This window comes from Peromyscus californicus, unplaced genomic scaffold, assembly GCF_007827085.1.
Source record: "Peromyscus californicus insignis strain IS unplaced genomic scaffold, ASM782708v3 Scaffold_9__1_contigs__length_137607984, whole genome shotgun sequence".
In the NCBI taxonomy this organism is placed as follows: domain Eukaryota; kingdom Metazoa; phylum Chordata; class Mammalia; order Rodentia; family Cricetidae; genus Peromyscus; species Peromyscus californicus.
The window spans coordinates 32,984,420-33,003,786 of record NW_026294617.1 but is presented as its reverse complement, the minus strand read 5'-3'; the positions used below and the strand labels follow the sequence as shown (position 1 = coordinate 33,003,786).

The 19,367-nt window shown below is 45.4% G+C and overlaps 1 protein-coding gene across 1 annotated transcript; it reads right to left on the bottom strand.

The window, feature by feature from the left end:
• Positions 1 to 247: 247 nt before the first annotated feature.
• Stoml3 (stomatin like 3) lies at positions 248 to 19,005 on the bottom strand. The gene is made up of 7 exons (XM_052731827.1): positions 18,966 to 19,005; positions 10,365 to 10,468; positions 10,212 to 10,284; positions 6,697 to 6,779; positions 5,137 to 5,340; positions 2,875 to 3,009; positions 248 to 1,251 (listed from the first exon to the last, which is right to left on the bottom strand). The coding sequence occupies exons 1-7, from the start codon at positions 19,003 to 19,005 to the stop codon at positions 1,027 to 1,029; spliced, it is 864 nt and encodes a 287-aa protein (XP_052587787.1). The 3' UTR covers positions 248 to 1,026.
• Between the last annotated feature and the right edge of the window lie 362 nt (positions 19,006 to 19,367).

Here is a 19,367-nt window from a genome sequence, read left to right as displayed (position 1 = left end):
TCTATGTAGACCAGACCAACCTCCAACTCACAGAGATCCTCCTGTCTTTGCCTCTGGGAGTGCTGGACTTAAAGGCCTAGTCTATGTAGCAAGTTCTAAGCCTACCAGGATAACATAGGGAGTACCAAAGACAAATAAATAGGGAAGTAAAATAAAGGAAAACAGACCTCATTTCTCAAAACTAATCCCCAAAGAAAATCATGTCTTGGCAATGAAATAAACTCCACTAAAACAAGTTTTAAAACTCTTAACTTTCTATGACTTTCTTTTATTTGCAACAAGTTGTTCAGGTTGGGGAGAGATTACAAACAGCTCTTAATCACTACGGCTCTTGGGACTTGCAGAGTGAAAACATGCAATTCACAGAACGACCTCCCCAGTGGTTACAGATGTTCTGACTAGCAAGCAAATTGCTCTGTGCTTTTCTGCCTTGCTGTTCCTCTGCCCGTGATAAATGTGCACGAGGCTAAGAATGGCCAACACCTGAACAGGACATGCAGAGTGTCCAGAGAGCAGGACTTCAGCTGACACCTTTGCCCTGTGCTCTTGCTTCTAGGTTGCAGCTCCACATCCAAACTGATCCTAATTTTCAGTCTTGAGGGGTTTCCTTATGCCTACTTGAGCCATAGCAAGTGAGAGCAGTAAATCAAATACATACCAAAAAGGCAGGCTCTGCTTTCCTTTACAAAGGACCTAAGGTCCTTCTTCAACACAGCTTCAATCTGTAGTTCTCGTCAAAGTCACCCACAGTCTCTCCCCCTTCTGAGAGAAAGTCCCCGCTGATCATCAGGGACAACTACTAACTAGTTACTAAGAATATTGAGTATTGGTTATGCCTCAAAAATAAATGCACTGTGCAGCTCTCAGTTTTGTGTGTGTTTGTGTGGCTGCTGTGCCTCCCCCTGGGAATTCTGCTAGATGTGGAGTTACTGTAGCTGCAGGGTGCTGACCCCCCTCTTTTCTAAGGGCTGACTTCTCCCGGTACAGAAAGGCCTTTCTAAGCAGTAGGAGGTCACTGGGAAGACCTCAGGCTTTAGCCATGACCTTCTTATTGTTGTCATAGCTGATGCCACCAATGCCCTCCAGGATGTTCATAGGCAGGGGAAACACGATGGTGGAATTCTTCTCAGTGGCCACGGTGGTCAAGGTCTGGAGGTAACGCAGCTGGAGGGCGACGGGGGACTCCGACAGCACCATGGAAGCCGACTTCAGGGACTTGGAGGCATTCATTTCTCCCTCGGCTGCAAGGACCTAAAATGAGAGGAATGAAAGTTGACAACGGCATGGTGTCCGGGCCTTCTTTTTGTGGGGTTGTGTCCCCATTTTGCCGCATGTGTTTTCTCTGCTCACTTTCTTATCAAAGATTTTCACGTTCTAGAGAACTTGAGAAAATTCAGGAAGTTGCACAGAGTGAATGTTCTGGTTGGTTGTGGGTTTTGTTTTGTTTCAGTTGGGTTGTTTGGCTATTTGACTCAAAGTACTCATCTGGGAAGAAGGAACCTTATCTAAGGGATTGCCTCCAATAAATAGCCTGTGGGTAACTCTATGGGGACATTTTCTTGATTAATGACTCATATGGGAGGGCCCAGCCCACTGTGGGCAGTGCCATCACTGGGCAGATGGTCCTGGGGTGTATAAGAAAGCAACTTGAGCAAGCTATGAGGAACAAGCCAGTGAGCAGCCTTCCTCCATGGCCTCTGCATCGGCTCCTGCCATGACTGAAATAAACCCTTTTCTCCTCAAGCTAATTTTGGTTGTGGTGTTTACCACAGCAACAGAGGTATAGACTAGGACACTGGGGATAAATATTTTACAAATTATGAGCCTGTAAATTCTGTTTTCAAGCAGATAAAAGCAGTGTCATTTAAGCAAATGAAAACTTGACCATCTAACCTGAGAACATGTGTGTGGAGGGCTGAGAACAACATTCAGGAGCCAGCTCTGCCCTTTTGTGGGTTGTAGGGATCCATCTCAGGAAGTCGGGCTTGTATGACAAGTGCTGTTACCTCCTGAGGGGCATCTCTGACTCTTATTTTATTCTGTTGCCAAATTCGTCTCGTTCTCACAATGCCAGAATTGTTTCTATTCACTCAGCCTTTGATCATAGCGGTGATGATCCCCAGCCCCGTAACCCTCGTTGGGACTCTCTCTACTGGCTGTTCTAAATCCGAAGATTACCCTGGCCAGGGCTCAACTGACCCGTCTGTGGGCACTTGCTTTCCATGTGCCAGAGGAGTCCTACTTAGGAGCTGCCGATACTCCATAGACAAAGCAAGTGTGACTAAGGAATGAGGGTAGGGAAAAACCTCCCTTAGCCACAGTGTGGTTTCCAGAGAGTCATACCTGAAGATTTCCAATCTCTCACACCAGTAAATCTGTCCACGCAGAACAAAGGTGACAGCAGATTCTAGGACACTCGGGGCCAGGCTGAGTTTCACACGTTCCAATTCTAACCTGGCTTGGATTCAGTCACTTTTATAAATCCAGTAACATCTATCATACTCCAGTGGCAATGCTTGAAACATAAGCACTAAGCTGGTCACTTCTGAAATGTCAGCTTTAGAATGATGGTGGTTCCTGGATGACTCCAGGCTCTGCTTCACGGGATCTGAAATGCTTTGTTTAGTCACATTCTGCTGAAGACCTAACATGGGGCCAATGTTGCTCCCTCATTGCTGACGACCTCACATGCAGCAAGCAGAAAGACTTAGTACCAAGCGTCCTCAAGCTATGGTAAGCTGCCCACTGTCTTTTAGGGAACTTCTCGGGAAAGATAAGTCTGTGGAAAGAATCTCTTGCGGAACAATGATTGGGACTCTATTCTCCCTTCAGCTCCATCCTTGTCCACCACCATGCTAATCCAGTGTTTCTTACCTTGGCTCTGGCTTCCCGGGTGGCCTCAGCCTCAGCTGCCATGGACCTCTGCAGCTGCACAGGAATCCGGACATCTTTGATCTCCACCCTGGCCACTCGGATTCCCCATAGCTCAGTGGCATCATCAAGCAACGTCTGTTTCCAGAAGAAACGGCATTGATCAGAAGACATGTGACCTGCCCCAAGTATCTGGTGTGTTTGGGGAGGCTGTCTTTTCTAAACTCATTAATGGTGTTGGGAATGGAAGTGAATCCCCTGAAGGTTTCATGGACCAATCTTGAGTTGGGGGTATAGCTCTGTTGGTCGAGAACTTGCCTAGCAGCGAGTCAAAAGCAGAAAGCCCTGCGTTTGATTCCCAGAGCGACATAAAACTAGGCATGGTGGTGTATGCCTGTAATCTCAGCACTCGAGGTAGAGGCAGGAGAATCACAAGTTCAAGGTCATCCCCAGTTATATAGGGAATTCAAGGCCAATGTGGGATACATGAGGCTGGATCTCTCTCTCTAACACACAAAATCTTGATACATCACCTGTTGGCTGACTAAAAGAATCCACCCTCTAACCTCCTAAGAAATTATATGATGTCCTTGCAGATTTGAGCAAGTGTTCCAGACATCAGTGCACGGGCTTCTCAGACAGTCCAGGATTTTGTCCTGGCCATACAATTAGCAGCTGTGAATGACTACATCAGCTTGCTAACAGGAGTCTCAGTTTCTGTCGTCCAGGACAGGCTTCCTATCAGCTTTGTTACTCGGATTGGAGCTAGTCCACATATCAACCAGTGGCCCAAAATGACCCCAGAGGTCATTATTGTTTTGTTTTGATTTCTTCCAAAATACTTATCTTGCCTTCATCAGCCTCTGCTCTGTGGTCATTTTAAACAAGCAGTAAGGTATATAGTTTTGAAAGCAGGAGATTGTAGAAGATATTTTTAGCACATTTGAAGAATAGCCTGTCCCTTGTGCAGACTTTAAATCATGGAAGATATGCTGTAGGTCACCCCAGAGAAACAAGGGTGACTGAACAGCAAGACCCAAAAAGGGGGGAGGGGCAGAGAACTCTGCCACCAAGCAGCCAGTGACCCCTGCTGGCTGTGACTGGGGGTGGGTGGGGAAAGAGTTGGTGAGTCCAGCTAGGATGCTTGAGATCTGGCTTTGGTTTGTTGTCAATTTTCGGAGTTCTCGCTGATGCTGTGGGGACTCCTGAGGCAGAACTGATTGGGGTACTTGTCCTAACTTCCAGACTGCAGGGAAGCCATGAGGGATTCAGGCTGAATTTCCTTCTAACTTACAGAGAGGAGGTTCAGAATCACAGTGTCGTGGACGTAAGAAAATACAGAAAATGCCATTTATAAACTAGAATGTGGCAGTGGTGAGGCCAGATTTGTTATACCTTCAAGGGTTATTATTATGGATGATTATTGATACTGGTTATAGTATGAGGTATAAATTGTCCACGTATTGCTCAGTTTCCTTGTCTCAAATGAACTTCCCTATTTTATACCACAGAGATGTAAGCATCCAAGGGCTACCTGATAAGGGTTGTACTTTTTTTTTTTTTCTGGTTTTTCGAGACAGGGTTTCACAGTGTGGCTTTAGTTCCTGTCCTGGATCTTGCTCTGTAGACCAGGCTGGCCTCAAACTCACAGAGATCTGCCTGGCTCTGCCTCCAGAGTGCTGGGATTAAAGGCATGCGCCACCACTGCCCGGCAGGTTGTACTTCTTTCAAAGTAGTTTAAACTGAAAATAAATATGGCTTATAACTTCTTTTTAAAAAAGTTAAGTGTGCAATGTTTGTTCATAATTTCAAATTTAAAGAGAAAAAAGATAAGAGGAACAATTTCCAAAGCTTCCTTCTCCCATGCAAACATTTAATGTTTTAAAATTATTTAATTTTATATGTATAGGTGTTTTGCCTACATGTATATCTATGCATTGTGTGTGCCTGGTACCAGAGGAGACCAGAAGAGGGCATTGGATCTCCTGGAACTGGAGTTGTGAGCTGGCATGTGGGAACCAGGAATCAAACCAAGGTCCTCTGCAAGAGAAGGAGGCTTAACCACAGAGCCATCTCTCAAGCTCCCATGCAAATCTTTAAATCTATACCTTGTGATGACAGGAAGATGGTATTACCAGAGTTAAGGAAACCCATCTTGAGAGGGCAGCTGTCTCTGAGTCGGAGAGACTCTATTCTGAACTATTGATGTTGGTAGTCACTGACCACTAAAATGAGGGAATTCATCATAGTACTTTGTATCTTCACCTGGATGCTGTGGGCAATCTCTTCTCGCCCAGATAAGATCTGGGACAAGGTCTGTGTCCCTAAGACATTTCTCAGAGTGGTCTGAGCCAGCAGGAATGTGGCTTGGTGAACATCGTTCACATTGGCCACCGCTGAGATGGCGCTGTAGATTCTGTAGTAGACGACTCCATCCACTTGGGTGGTCACAGAGTCTCTTGTGAGGATCTGCAGAGCATAGACAGAGTGAAACCACAAGTGTGCTGTTTTACAATTGGCAAAGAGGCAGCCAACCCCAGAGTCCTCCCTCATCAAAGGAACTCGTTGATGGCAGCTCATGCTGGCAATTGCCAAACATCTGTCTTGGCTTCAGAATAACAATATCTCACAGCTAAATGACTGCACAAGTTTGGTCCCTACCTAACCTTCTAACTTTAACTTAGGGAATTCTTAACATCTCAATAGCCCCGCCTTCTTCTCCTTACAAACAGACAGAATTTGCATCCTGTTGTCTACATGGTGTGCGGTTCTCATTGGGCTAAAGGAAGAAGCAATGCCTCTTAGGAACCATAGATGGCGCCAGAGACCGTGTTCTATATTCAAGCAAAGCAACTGTGTTAGGTTTAGAGACTCAGCACCATGTATTCTGAACAGTGTGAATGGAGTCTCCCTCTCTCTCTGTATCTGTCTCTCGGTCTCTCTGCCTCCCTCCTCCCTCCCCCTCTCCCTCTCTCCCCTCCCTCCTCCCCCTTCCTCTCTTCCAGTGTTATTTCTGGGAGGACCTTGGGACCAGAACCTGAAAACTGTCCACTACAGAGCCACAAAAGCCATTGGAAACTTTCCAGTAGCGTCTACGGTGGCTCACCTCTGAAGTGGTTCCTCCCTGGCTCCTGACAGCCATGGTCGGTACCTGGGCCTTTGCTTGCTTATGGCTTTGGCCATCCCCCATCTTTCCTGCATTCCCTTTTCTTTCTAGATGCCTTGGGTTATAAGAGGGCAGCCTGCTTGTCAGAATCATTTCTTCTCTAGTACTCAGTTACTGCTTTGGATCATTAATTCATACTTTTTCAAGATTTATTTGAAGTTCAAATTCTTGCCGGCCCTATGTAGCCTCTGTACTGTCCCTATACTTGTTCCGTCCCAACACATACAAATAGACACCAAAAATAAACAGCAAAAGTAGAGGTAAGCCGTGCCGCTGATTCTAAAAGACCCTCAGAGAAGGCTGTGGAGAGGGCAGCCTGACCCTCCCCTCTCCCCACACACCCCACCCTCACACCAGCCCCTCCTGCCCGCTCAGCTCTCCCTGCCCCGGCCTCCTGTCTCCTCTAAGCAGCTGCCGTCCCCCTCCCCCGGCTGCCCTGCCAGGGCTGGCCGACCTCCACCTGGCTATTCCGTGTCTTTCATCAGCCCCTCCCTTCCGCTTCATTCTCATTTGGCTGAAGGTAGCCACCTGAAGCCTTTCGAGCAGGCCCTGGGGTGGGGGTGGGAATGAAGGCACCCTCCCCCTGGAAGGTTGAAATTATGCCCGCGTCCTGGGGAGCTCGGGGCTTTATTTTCAGTCACCCTTGTTTACTCCTGTACCTCTTGTGGAGGAATGTTGCAGGTAACGGTTCGGAGATCGACCTTGACAAACACGTCAATGCAGGGCAGGACCAGGATCAAACCTTTGAAGAAAGAAAACTGACTTAAAACCTGACCTGTTCAAGAGAATGACAAAGAGGGTCTTCCGGATATATTGAACATCATTTTTTTTGTAGTGCTGTATGTGTGTCTTGGATCTTCAATGTGAACACGTTCAGCTTTAGTGAAGGTGACTAATCCTGGTCGGTCAATAATGAAAGGAAACTAACTACTTAGGAATTAAGGACCTTTGGCAAAACGCTAAGGTCCCTGGCGCACATTTTTAAATTTGTATTCTTAGGGAATCTACTTCTATTTAAGCATTTATTTTGAGGTTAATTTAAGGAGGGAAATTGGTTTTCTAACTATAAAGGGTGAAGTTAGGTTGTGCTTATCAGCTACGGGCAACAGCCTCCACATCATCAATAGTGCTGAAGGAATTCTGCATTAAAATCTTCCACCCAGTCTCGGGTACTCAGGAGGGAGGCTGAAGTAGGTGGGTTACAAGTTCAAGCCCTGCCTGGGCTACATGAAGAATCCAAATCCAGCTTGAACAACTTAGAATTTGTATCAGAAACTATATATAATAATAATTATACACTATATAATAATATATACTACAATATATTGTGTTTATATATTGATTTGCTTATTATTTATTATATTATATTATTATATATTAGTGCTCGGCCCTTGGCTAGCACAGTCTTCCAGGGACTCAGACTCCCTGCACACAGCACAGTGCAGAACTGAGAACTGACGTGTCTCAAGTTTAGCTGCGTTCACGTGCAATGGCGGCCCCCAGGTGCACTCACTTCTGTTGCCCAGTGAGCAGTAAGTACTGGGTTTGGAGCAGGTCAGGGAAGGGCAATGTAAGAAAACCCGTCTGAGAACACCGTGGGTCCTCAGCTTCACCTCAAGGCTTTCGTTCTTTATAAGCATCACAGCCACGAGGCGTGACAAGATGAGGACATGGAGCCATTTCCATCCATCAGGAAATCTTTATGTTACTGTGTTGGTTTTCAAGGCAGAAATCAGCTTTTCCTCTGAGTGAGGAGCCAGCAACATGGGCTGAGAACACTGTGGTTTCGGTCATTGATTCATAGTATTTCAAGCTTTATTTTGTTCTCTAAATTTTCCCGAGTCCTGTGGTAAGAATCCCCTCCCGACTTCCCCTCTCCCACCGCCGTGTGTGTGTGTGTGTGTGTGTGTGTGTGTGTGTGTGTGTGTGTATGTGTGTGTGGTGTGTGTGTGTGTGGTGTGTAGTGTGTGTGTATGTGTGGTGTGTGTGTGTGTGTGTGTGTGTGTGGTGTGTGTGGTGTGTGTGGTGTGTGTGTGGTGTGTGTGTATGTGTGGTGTGTATGTCTGTGTGTGTGGTATGTGTGGTGTGTGTGTGTCTGTGTGTGTGGTGTGTGGTGTGTGTGTGTATGTGTGTGGTATGTATGTGTGTGTGTGTGGTGTGTGTGTATGTGTGTGGTGTGTGTGTATGTGTGGTGTGTATGTCTGTGTGTGTGGTATGTGTGGTGTGTGTGTGGTGTGTGTATGGTGTGTGTGGTGTGTGTGTGTCTGTGTGTGTGGTGTGTGTGTGGTGTGTAGTGTGTGTGTATGTATGTGGTGTGTGTGTATGTGTGGTGTGTATGTGTGTGTGGTATGTGTGGTGTGTGTGTGTCTGTGTGTGTGGTGTGTGGTGTGTGTGTGTGGTGTGTAGTGTGTGTGTGTGTGTGTGTGTGTGTGTGTGTGTGTGTGTGTGTGGTCTCTGGTTAATCCCAAGTTCCTGAGAACTACTTTGGGTTCAGTGTCAGCCACCCCCACGTCTGGGACCATTCGCCCATCTTTCCTGAGCTTCCATTACCAGCGTACAAGATGTAGTGGAGATGAAGCATGGGTCAGCATGATAACAAAGTACTGAGCACGACGTCAGGCATCCGTGAAGTGCCGGATCTGGCTGCCCTTCTCACTAATACTTTTATTACTAGAGGATAATTTGCCATTTACAAAAGTGTTAGCAGTTTGGTTTGTTTCCCTCTGGTGTTCATGATGTTCTGAGGCAAACCATTAGCCCCAGAGACATGCATGACGGGGGTTATTATCCTGGGACTCTTAGCAGAGAAGTCTTTCAGGAGAATTCATTAAGAAGAACACATTGTCCTCTGGAGCTCTTCAAGAGGTGCCTATTCCGCCTCTCTCCCTGCTCTCGTGGTATTCTAACATCGTCTTGGGCCTGTCGACTGGGGAGCAGGACTGAAGGGAATGAGCTTGGTTACTCTTTACTGGTAGAGTCTAGCACTGATGTTTTGATAAATGCATAGAAGCAGCTGTCAGAAGTGATCCTTGCCTCGTTCTCTTAGGTTGGTTATGAAATTTGACAAATTTATACCACCTGAAATGGTCAGGGCTCATTCACAAAAGTATCCTGGGAAGTCTCTCACAGTTTTGTTTTGTTTTTAAATATAACATGTAATACCACGCAGTGTTGTTGGTTCATGGTCAAGTACAGAGTCTTGCTATACTGGCTGTACCGTGCATAGAAGGCTTCTGCTCCCCCACCCCAGGTCGTCCAGTGTGGTTGGAGACACAGCGATTTTACTCAAAGTGCAGGAGCAGGGCCAGAAAGCAAATGTTGTCAGAGAACTATAACTAATGGATACTGTTTTGTGACAGCCCTTCTGATCCATAATATTAAAGCCGATCATATGAAATTGTCATTGCTGTAAGTCAAAGCAAATACAAGCAACGCGCGGTTTAAGCGGAGCTGTGAATCAAGACCTCAGGTCTAAGTCTCTTCGCCATCCAACACCTCCCATCCCCTCCCCAACCAAAAAGGCATTCTATAATTTGAAGAGTTTATAACAAGTTTTACTTCCCAGAGTTGCCGAGAGCATGGGAAGAAACAGCGCGCCTGGAATTGGATGCTGGGACGCCCCTCTTTACTGCCAGCCATTGGGACACTCCCTGACACATCATTAAATCTATACGGGTCTCAACGTCTTCACTTTCAAAACTAGAAGCCTCCACCCAGGGAGTCACACCTGACTTCCAACTCCTCTCATTATTCATCGGCTCGCTGCAAGAGGAAGCCTTATATACCGTGTGTGTGTGTGTGTGTGTGTGTGTGTGTGTAGTCTGTTAGCCCTTTCAAAAGATAATAAAATCCAGCTCCTTGAAAAGTCCTTGTGAGTAATTGAATGGTCCCCATGGGCCATTTACTTCCTTCCTTCATTCTCCAGACCTGGCTCTTCACAGCCCTGGGAATAAATGACATCCAGTCAATGTCACCCATTTATGGGACTACTCAGGGGGTGAGTTATGAAGTAGGTTCAGATTTCATAATGCTCAGCGTTCCATGTTAGGGGTCTCTCCCACTGGAGCTCTTTCCCTGATGGAGCGACAGCTGTCCACTGCCTGAAACACAAAGTCTCCGGCTTTCTATGCTAGATGCCACAAGGGGTGGTAACAGATGTCCACAGTCTCCATACCTGGTCCCTTGGCTTTATCAGTCTGGATGCGTCCCAGTCGGAAGACAACAGCACGTTCATACTCCTTAATGATCTGAGAGATTAAGGGAAAACCTTTAGTCTTAGTGTCCGTCGGTTCCCAGGGAGATACCCACTCATTTCCCAGGGCATTACCTTCAAGCACATCCATATGGAGATGGGGAAGGTAAGGAGCATCAACAGCAAGGAAAGGAAAAACAGGATCCAGCCACACACGCCAAGCCGGCTTTTGTTGATGCCTGGGAAGTGAGAAAGAGGCGAGCTTGTAATCTAAGTGATACTTAGCAAAGCTTTCAGGCAGGTGAGGACGGAATATGTCACTGCCCAAGACTGACAGGATGGAGTAGCAAACCTAACTCCATTCACACTGTGAGTATAGTTACAAACAGCTGTACACACACACACACACACACACACACACACACACACACACACACACACATACACGTGTTTTGTGTAGGGGGGTGCTTAGAAATTAAAATTGATCTGTCCCTTTCAAGAAGCTGCTCAGCGCCGGGTGGTGGTAGTGCACACCTTTAAACCCAGTACTCGAGAGGCAGAGCCAGGCGGATCTCTGTGAGTTCGAGGCCAGCCTGGTCTACAGAACGAGACCCAGGACAGGCACCAAAACTACACTGAGAAGCCCTGTCTCGAAAACCAGAAAAAAAAAAAAAAAAGAAGAAGAAGAAGAAAGAAGAAGAGGAAGCCTCTGGGCAATTGACAGTGATAATCATTATGTTTTTGTAAGGCCAGCATGATGTCTTGGAATGTGACCATGAACCACTCATTTCAGGACCATCAGATTCTTGAGCCCCTTGAAGTCTCCATATGAAATTCAAAACAAGCCCTGGGATAGGTAGGGAGGGGCTGGTATGTAGGGAGGGGCTGGTGTTAGGTAGGGAGGGGCTGTTATCCCTAGAAAGAAGAGGGATGTGCGTGCAGGAAAACATCTTAGAACCCCTGGATGTGCGTTTCTATGCAAGGTCTCTCCCGTGCCAACTCCAGAGCTTTACACAATCATTCCTAAAGAGATTCTCCAAGTCTCTTCTTCATCAGTAAGATGGGGATAGGAGTGGCCTACTTTGGAAGATCTGATAAAGAATAAATGATACATTTTTACATAGATCCCGATCAATGCATTAATGCAGGTGTGTGCCTATGTCTCTGTGTGCCTGTGTCTATCTGTGTTTGTGTCTACGTCTGTGTGTCTGTGTGTCTCTCTGTGTATATGTGTATCTGTGTATGTATATCTCTGTATGTATGTGTGTGTGTATCTCTGTGTGTATGTGTGTGTGTACGTGTGTGTGTGTGTGTGTATCTCTGTGTGTATGTGTGTGTGTACGTGTGTGTATCTCTGTGTGTATGTGTGTGTGTACGTGTGTGTATCTCTGTGTGTATGTGTGTGTGTATCTCTGTGTGTATGTGTGTGTGTACGTGTGTGTGTGTGTGTGTGTGTGTATCTCTGTGTGTGTGTGTGTGTGTACGGGTGTGTATGTGTGTGTGTATCTCTGTGTGTGTGTGTGTGTGTACGGGTGTGTATGTGTGTGTGTATCTCTGTGTGTATGTATGTGTGTACGTGTGTGTATCTCTGTGTGTATGTGTGTGTGTGTGTGTGTATCTCTGTGTGTATGTGTGTGTGTACGTGTGTGTATCTCTGTGTGTATATGTGTGTATGTGTGTGTGTGTGTGTATCTCTGTGTGTGTGTGTATGTGTGTGTGTATCTCTGTGTGTATCTCTGTGTGTATGTGTGTGTGTACGTGTGTGTACATGTGTGTATATGTGTGTGTACGGGTGTGTATCCTATTATTCCCACTTTACAAATGGATAGAAAATTCAGGGACTTATCAAACTGCTTTGTAAAAAGAGGAAACTTATTTTAAGTCCTACATCAATAACTTCACATCTTGAAGCTTCAGTCACATCAATCGTAACTTCTTATTCATGAAGTGTGCATATCTGGCCAAACTTTTCATGTTAGAAGTCTTTATAGTCATCCTTTCACCTCCTTGTAGTCCTCTGTCTGTTCTCTTTTCCTCCATTCTCATCTCCCAATCCCTTCTGATTGAGTCACATTTTCCACCCAAAAATTAGAATTGTCTTTGCTAGATGCACCACCATGCAATCCCAGCCATTCCCCTGCCCAGGTTAGAGACTCAGGCCATCGTTGCCTACTTATCCATCTGCTAAAGTCACTTTGGAACTTGCACCAATATGTTGGGACCTGCCGTATATATATGCACTTAAGAAGGTCCTGGGTTTTTGCTTTTATGAAGAGTGAAGCGGTGAAAGTTTTTAAGCATCTATTTTGTGCATGTGTATGGAATAAATTCCTGGTATTGTATGTGTCAGGTTACAGTCTTACTCAATGGTCAATGCCCTTTAAGGAGTCTGAACCCACCCCCTCCTCTCTGATGGTGCATGTACCTCCTTCTGCATGGTCCGAGCTCATGAGATTGTTTCAGACTTCTCAACTGTGTATCTTGATGGGTGAGATTATCTTCATTTTAGAGACATATTTAGTATTAACACTTTGTAAGTGTTTTTTTCAGGCTCTAAATGTCCATAAGGACTACATTAAGAACAGTAATGGCTTGCCTGCCTACTCTAAAAGTTCCTGAAACATCAACCTCTGAAGTCATGGAACTATCCTGAGGTGAATCTGATGTCGCTGTGCAGGATAAAAAGACACTTTGGACTGGTGAGATGGCTCGGGGGATAGGGTACTTACCACCAAGCCCAGAGACCTGAGTCTGATTCTCAGGACACACATGATGGAAAGAAAGAATCAGCTCTTACAAGTTGTCCTCTGACCTCCGTGTCTATGATGTGGCATGTGAATGCACCCACACACATAAATAAATGGAATCAAAGTGTTAAATAAAATAGAAGGCATTGGGTGTTTGTATGCTCACAGAATCATTACTGCATCCTATTTGCCAGTGATTTTTTAGTATTAATACAGCTTGTACATGTGTTCTCACTGAAAAAAAAATCGAAGTTTAAGACTTAAGCTCCCTTTAACTACCCCCACTCAGTTCCACATTTATATAGAGAAGGAAAATAATTATCATGCATGTATGTCTGTCTTTACAGGCCAATTCCCAGGCATTTACATACACGTATTTGTCTCTAGGGATGGCAATCTGGTCTCCTACAGGTCTTAGCGTAGGCAGCTTCCTGTGGTGTGTATTGCAAATAACGTTTGGTTTCCTGTGCTGTTTGCCTCAGAGCTCACAGGATTCTTACTTTATATATGGCCTGCGCATTGTCCCTTCCAAGCTAAACACTTAAGTCTTATGTCCATTGTTGTTTTATACCTTGTTTTAATTTTTTAACTGGATAAAGACTAGAGATCCAAATAAAGATCTAAGATCCAACCAGTTCTGAAATGGAAAATTCAAGGCTTACCCTACTGACTCAGAAAGAAAAGCATAGAAAGCCATTAGCAGAACCAGCCCATGGGCAGACAGGACGTGAGCAGCCCTGAAAAGACAGACCTTGGGTCAGGTGGCCACATGTTCTAATCAAGACGACTGTACACCAAAGCCAGAGACACCAAGGTAATCACATGATCTGCTCCCACATAAGCATCCTCCTCTGCTACATGATCACAACAGCTGGTTGGGAGGAGCTGCTAAAGCAATGTATGTAAAGGAATTATGAGCTCCACAGGTGAGGTGGTGAAACCTTGACAATTGTCCAGGTTTTTTTGGTGTTTTTGTGAATGTGTGTGTGTGTGTGTGTGTGTGTGTGTGTGTGTGTGTGCGCCTACATGTGCATGTGAATGTACATGCGTATACATGCATGTGTGGAGGCCAGAGGTTGATGTTTGGTGCCTTCCTCTATTACTCTCTCCTTATTTTTTGAGGCAGGGTCTCTCATTGAATCCAGAGCTAGCCTTTTCAGTAACATCTCTGCTCCCCAGGGATCTTCCAGTCTTTGCCTCCTTCCCATCAGCACAGGGGTTAGGATAATACACATATACAGTATTATCAACAGGCTTTTATTTGGGTTCTGGACTTCCCAACGCATGCCCTCATGATCGCACAGCGAGAATTTAACCTAATGAACCTTCTTCCCAGCTTCTAGAAACTTTTAGAAGCTGGGGACTTTCAGAGTTCCCACTTTTAGAACTGAAACCCAACTTTTAGAAAATTAAAGAGAGGAAGAAAGAGATAGACAGAAACAAACACAGAGAGAGAGGGGGGGAGGGAGGAAGAAGACGAGGAAGAGGAGAAGGAGGAGAAGTTTATAACTGTCCAATTAAAATTATGCAAAGTCATTCATACTGATAATCCCAGCATGTGTGCAGCTGAGCCCGGACAGGGAGTTGAAGACCATCCTAGGCTACATAGCAACACCCATCTCAACAATAACAGCAAAAGAACCTTCTAAATCAGAGTTGGTTGGTGATAAACACCATGATTGCCCCTCCTCATGCATCCCTCCCTCCAGAGGCCTGGCTCCACAGTTCTTGAAAAAGACCCAGTTCGGCAGCAGCACCCAAGCCTGGGACTCAGGAGGCCAGGCTTGCCATGCAAACTCTTGAACATCAGGAGTTTAATTTTCAGTTGCTGAGCTGCTGATGGTCTACACTACAATTTTAGTGACCCAGCCATGGGTCCAGGAAAAGCCCTCCACAGGTCTGCCCCTTTGCACAGATCGTTGTCCCTCACGCCCACTTGCATCCCACATATTCCTCTACCTCAGTTGCCCTACCTGCTTCTTCTTATAACCCACACCACTGCCAACCCTGGGTACTCTAGGGTCCATTGTGAGTTTTAGCTGCTTCCTGCGTCTTCCCTGTAAATATTTGATGCTTTGAAGGGGTGTTCTGTTCCTGGATCCCTCCTGGTTCACTGTAGAAGCCAGTGGGTGAGTGGAGAGTCCACTCTAACCCACTTTGAAGTCTCAGAATGATGCTGCACCACAAGTTAGATTTATGGGTCTATTTGGAAGTTCTTGTCAGAAATAATGATCCATCAGAAGAGACTCCCTCTCACGAGACTTAATTAACCCAAGAACCATAGCCATTGCATTCTCTCCTTCATGTTTCCGCCTTCCTGTACACTCACCCCCACATCATTATGAGAAAGTAAAGAGAAGATGTGGCCTTGCATCATTCTCCTCTGTCCCCACACCCCCGTGCTTCTAGGTCTCTCTGTCTCTGAAATGACAGCATTGCCCACAGGCACAGGTGTTTTGTCCTTAAGAGTTCTCTTCAGTTGGTCTCACAACAGTTTCATGTCTACCATCGGTAAGTAGCAAACACCCTGACAGACACACAATATTGTATTTTTGCATACATTTTATTAATTAATTGTGGACAGGGCCACATGTAGCCCAGACTGGCTTCAAACTTATGTGTAACTGAAGATGGCTCCTTCAGTCTACCTCCCCAGTACTGGCTTTCTGGTGTGTAACCTCGTACACACTGAGGATTGAATCCAGCTTTTTGTGCATGCTAGGCAGAAAAAAAATGGTATGGCATAAAACCATTTGGCTAATGGGATCCCAATTAGTACAAATACATGCATAAAAAAGAATTCTGGGAGAAAATTAAAGCAAATGTTTCTGAGTGATGGAAACATAATGGTTCTGAGTTCTTTTTAAAATGTTTTTTATGAAGAGATTTGATTTATTTTTGTTTTATGTGTGTGTTTGCCTTCATGTATATATGTGCATCATGTGCACACAGTGCATGAGGAGGCCAGAAGATGCCCAGGAACTGGAGTTACAGACACTTGTGACATTCACCTATGGGTGCTGGGAACTGAACCGAGGTTCTCTGCAAGAGCAGTAAGTGTTCTTAACAGCTGCTCCATCTCTCCAGCCCCTATTTCTGCTTCCTTAACTTTTCATATATTTATGCTTTTATAAAGAAAATTTTAAAGAAAAAAATAATGTCTGGCAAATGTTCTCCTTCCTTCCCTCCCTCCATCACTCCCTTTCTCCTCCACCTCCTACCCTGTTAAGACACAGTGGATAGAATAGCGCTCCAGCAGCTTCTAGGATCTCTCTGTAGAGAGTCACGGCCTGCAGCATCAAATATGAAGCCTAGGAGCAAACAGTGTTTTTCAGTACCTATAATTCATCTTTCCTGCCTGTCTGTTCCTCTAAAACAGACCAATAGCTTTCACCGAAGAACCATTTTAAGCAAACATTTGCCAAAAGGAACACAAACACAAAATATGGTTTCAACCTGGTGACGTCTCCACCCCTGGGAACTGATTTGGATGCAACTTCTCAGGCCCTGACATCCCGAAGTACCAGGATCTCATGGACATAGGTGGTGATAGACAGAAGCCTGCACTTCTTACAAAGGGCCCCAAGAAGGTGCCAATGTTAATTCTGAGAGGAACTCCCACAGTGTAGACATCTGAGTCCAGTTAACTCTGACACTTCAGTGAAAGGGAGGGTAGAAAGTCAACAACTGGTAAGCAGTGGTGTGTTAACAAGGGTTGGCCATGGGGTTTCTGGGGGTGGGGCCCTGATTTGTGCATTGTCACAGTGTGACTGTCATCCCATCACCAGGGGACTCTGACTCTACCCTTGTGAATCATGAACTTAGAGTTACAGAGGTACATACATAGCTTCCAAAAGCCAGACGGCCAAAAAGCAGCTATTCAATTCCCTCACCATTTGCCAGTGAGTGCACATCTCTATTGCTGGGAGGACTACTCACTATACACTCTGTATTGCTGGGAGGACTATCCACTATCCACTCTATTGCTGGAGGACTATATACTAGATCCTGACTGTATTGGAGGTGGAGCAGAAGAAGGGTAAACTCAGTCTCTAAGTCTCAGAAGATCCATGTTGTGTTTCTCATGCATTTTCAACAGCACAGGAAACACAAGCCCCGATTCTGTTTGTTCTGCAAGAGTACACGTTTATCGTTTGATTAAAATGTCCAAACTCCAAATCCTATGACTACCCTAAGATGCCTCACTGAGGGGATAGCGACAATCATGCCCTCTCCTCAGGTGCTGTCTTACCCTGTAAAAGTGGAAATCAAAATTCTCACAGAACCACTTGTTTAAAAAGGCGAGGCCTGGCATGGCACACACCTGTAATATGAACACTACAGAGGCGGAAGCAGGAAAATGGCCAACCTGAGCTATATAGTGTGAAGTGAAGTCCCCACCTCCCACCCCCAAAAAGCCACATTAGGCTGATCAATTGATTATTTCTTAATTGAGGAGTTTCTAAGTCCGGAATTTGTAAGTGCAGAGCAAAATTAACAGGATCTCTCTTCTTCTCCCTTAAAACCCATTCAGAGTCCAACTCTGTGTCTGTCCCAACATCAGTGTGAACATCAGGCCAAATCTTCTGGAAGGAGTCCCCTTAAGAGACTGGCAGGTCCCACCTCCACCCCACTGTAACCTGCCTGCCCGATGTCCCCACCAACGTACTTAGGAAATGTCTTGATTCAGGAATTTCTTTTTCTCTCTAACTATAAAAACTCCACAAAACATTTGCATAGTGGGGCATACTACTTGGGACAGCTCCATTCCATGTTCCCAGGCCACTGTAACTCATATCTGGCTCAAAAATAAACTATCTTTTATTCTTCTTGAGATAAGAGTTGTGTTTTTTTTATTGGCCATATGAGAACTTGTCTCTTAAAAGAAAGAAAAGAGCATAGTGTTTGCATGCCTGCAACCCCCACACTTGGGAGGTGAAGGCGCCCTCCGCTGCCAGACAAGTTTGAGACCGACAACCTGGATGACATGAGAACTAGTCTTGAATTTTCAAATGATGTGAAATGCTTCAGGCTATCAGTATTGCTATGCCTACGTCAAGAAAAAAGACTGTTTTCCAATCTGATTAATGTCTATCTTTCTTCTCTGAGTTAGTAATGCTAACTGCTTTCTCAGCTTTCACCTTGAAATGGTTTTGACGACTGAAGTTTACAGAGCGTAGTTTAACTCCCGAGCACAGACACACTCCTCAACTCCACACCACCACCATCACTTTTTAATCAGGTTCTAAACTCTCCAAGACCCGGCTCTTCCTCTGTAAAACCATAGTGAAGATGATAGCAAAGACTTCCCCCATAAGCGTGAGGTCTGAGAAGGTAATCAGAATCAAATACTTCCCAATTCATCCCTGCCATTAGTACTAAGCATAGTACTTGGTACTTATGGCTAAGTCTTACTCTTTGAACTTCTTTCCATTTATCTGAAATTATGCAAGTTTAAGCTAACTTTTTTCTTAATCACAGTTTCATCAGACACATTTGGATATGGAGGAAATTCAGCTTCCACCATTTCTTTGCCATGTAAGGTGAAGAAAACAGTGTGAAGATAAATGCCTGTTTGATCACAAAGGGAGTAAAGGAGGGCAAGTTACAGACCACCATTCAAAAACCAAATAAAACCAAAGTAAATAGCAAATACCAAGCAAGGGGTTCTAGATGGAACTGGAGTGCCCCCTGCCCCCGCCCCCGCCGCCATTGAGACAGGGTCTTGCTATATAGCTAAGGCCAGCCTTGAACTCACAGAATAGCCTAGGCCAGCCTTGAACTCACAGCAATGCTCCTGCCTCAGCCTCCAGTGTGCTGGGATGACAGGCATGCCCAGTTGAAGTCAATGGCAGTAGGTCTGTCTCCCTGTGACCACCTCACACCTCTGCAGTGCTCCTCTCCATCTCTGACTAACGTGTGTGTGTGTGTGTGTGTGTGTGTGTGTGTGTGTGTGTGTGAGACATTCCGAGAGGAGCAAGGAACTTACCCACTAAGCTGCTCTTATCCACTTTCTCGGGTGAATCCATCTCATTCTTGAGATGCTTTCCAAATCTAGCAGATGGTCCTGGGTCTGGATCCACGCGTGGCTGCAGGCATCAGCTGAGTGGTGTGTGGAGAGGAAGCCAGAGCAAGGGAGGCTCCCTCCCCTTGGCACACACCCTGAGGAGTAGTAACCCTGGTGCAAGAAGCCTGGAAATGTAAACAAAACACCTTCCCTGACTTCACACTATCTCTGTTCAAAGAGAGAAGGTAAAAAAATAAATAAAGATAGCCTTCTGTCAGGGCTGCTTCCAATAACATATGTCATGTGATCCTGTATCATTTACTTACTATAAAACATTGCTAGATCCCTGTGTAACTCGTCATCTGACTTACAAATATACCTGTC

Coding starts and splice junctions, on each gene's coding strand:
- Stoml3 (XM_052731827.1), bottom strand. CDS start 19,005: ATGGATTCACCCGAGAAAGTGGATAAGAGCAGCTTAGTGG. Junction 3,010..5,136: donor AGATTGCCCACAGCATCCAG/GTGAAGATACAA, acceptor TTCTGGAAACAG/ACGTTGCTTGATGATGCCAC. Junction 1,252..2,874: donor CCCGGGAAGCCAGAGCCAAG/GTAAGAAACACT, acceptor CTCTCATTTTAG/GTCCTTGCAGCCGAGGGAGA.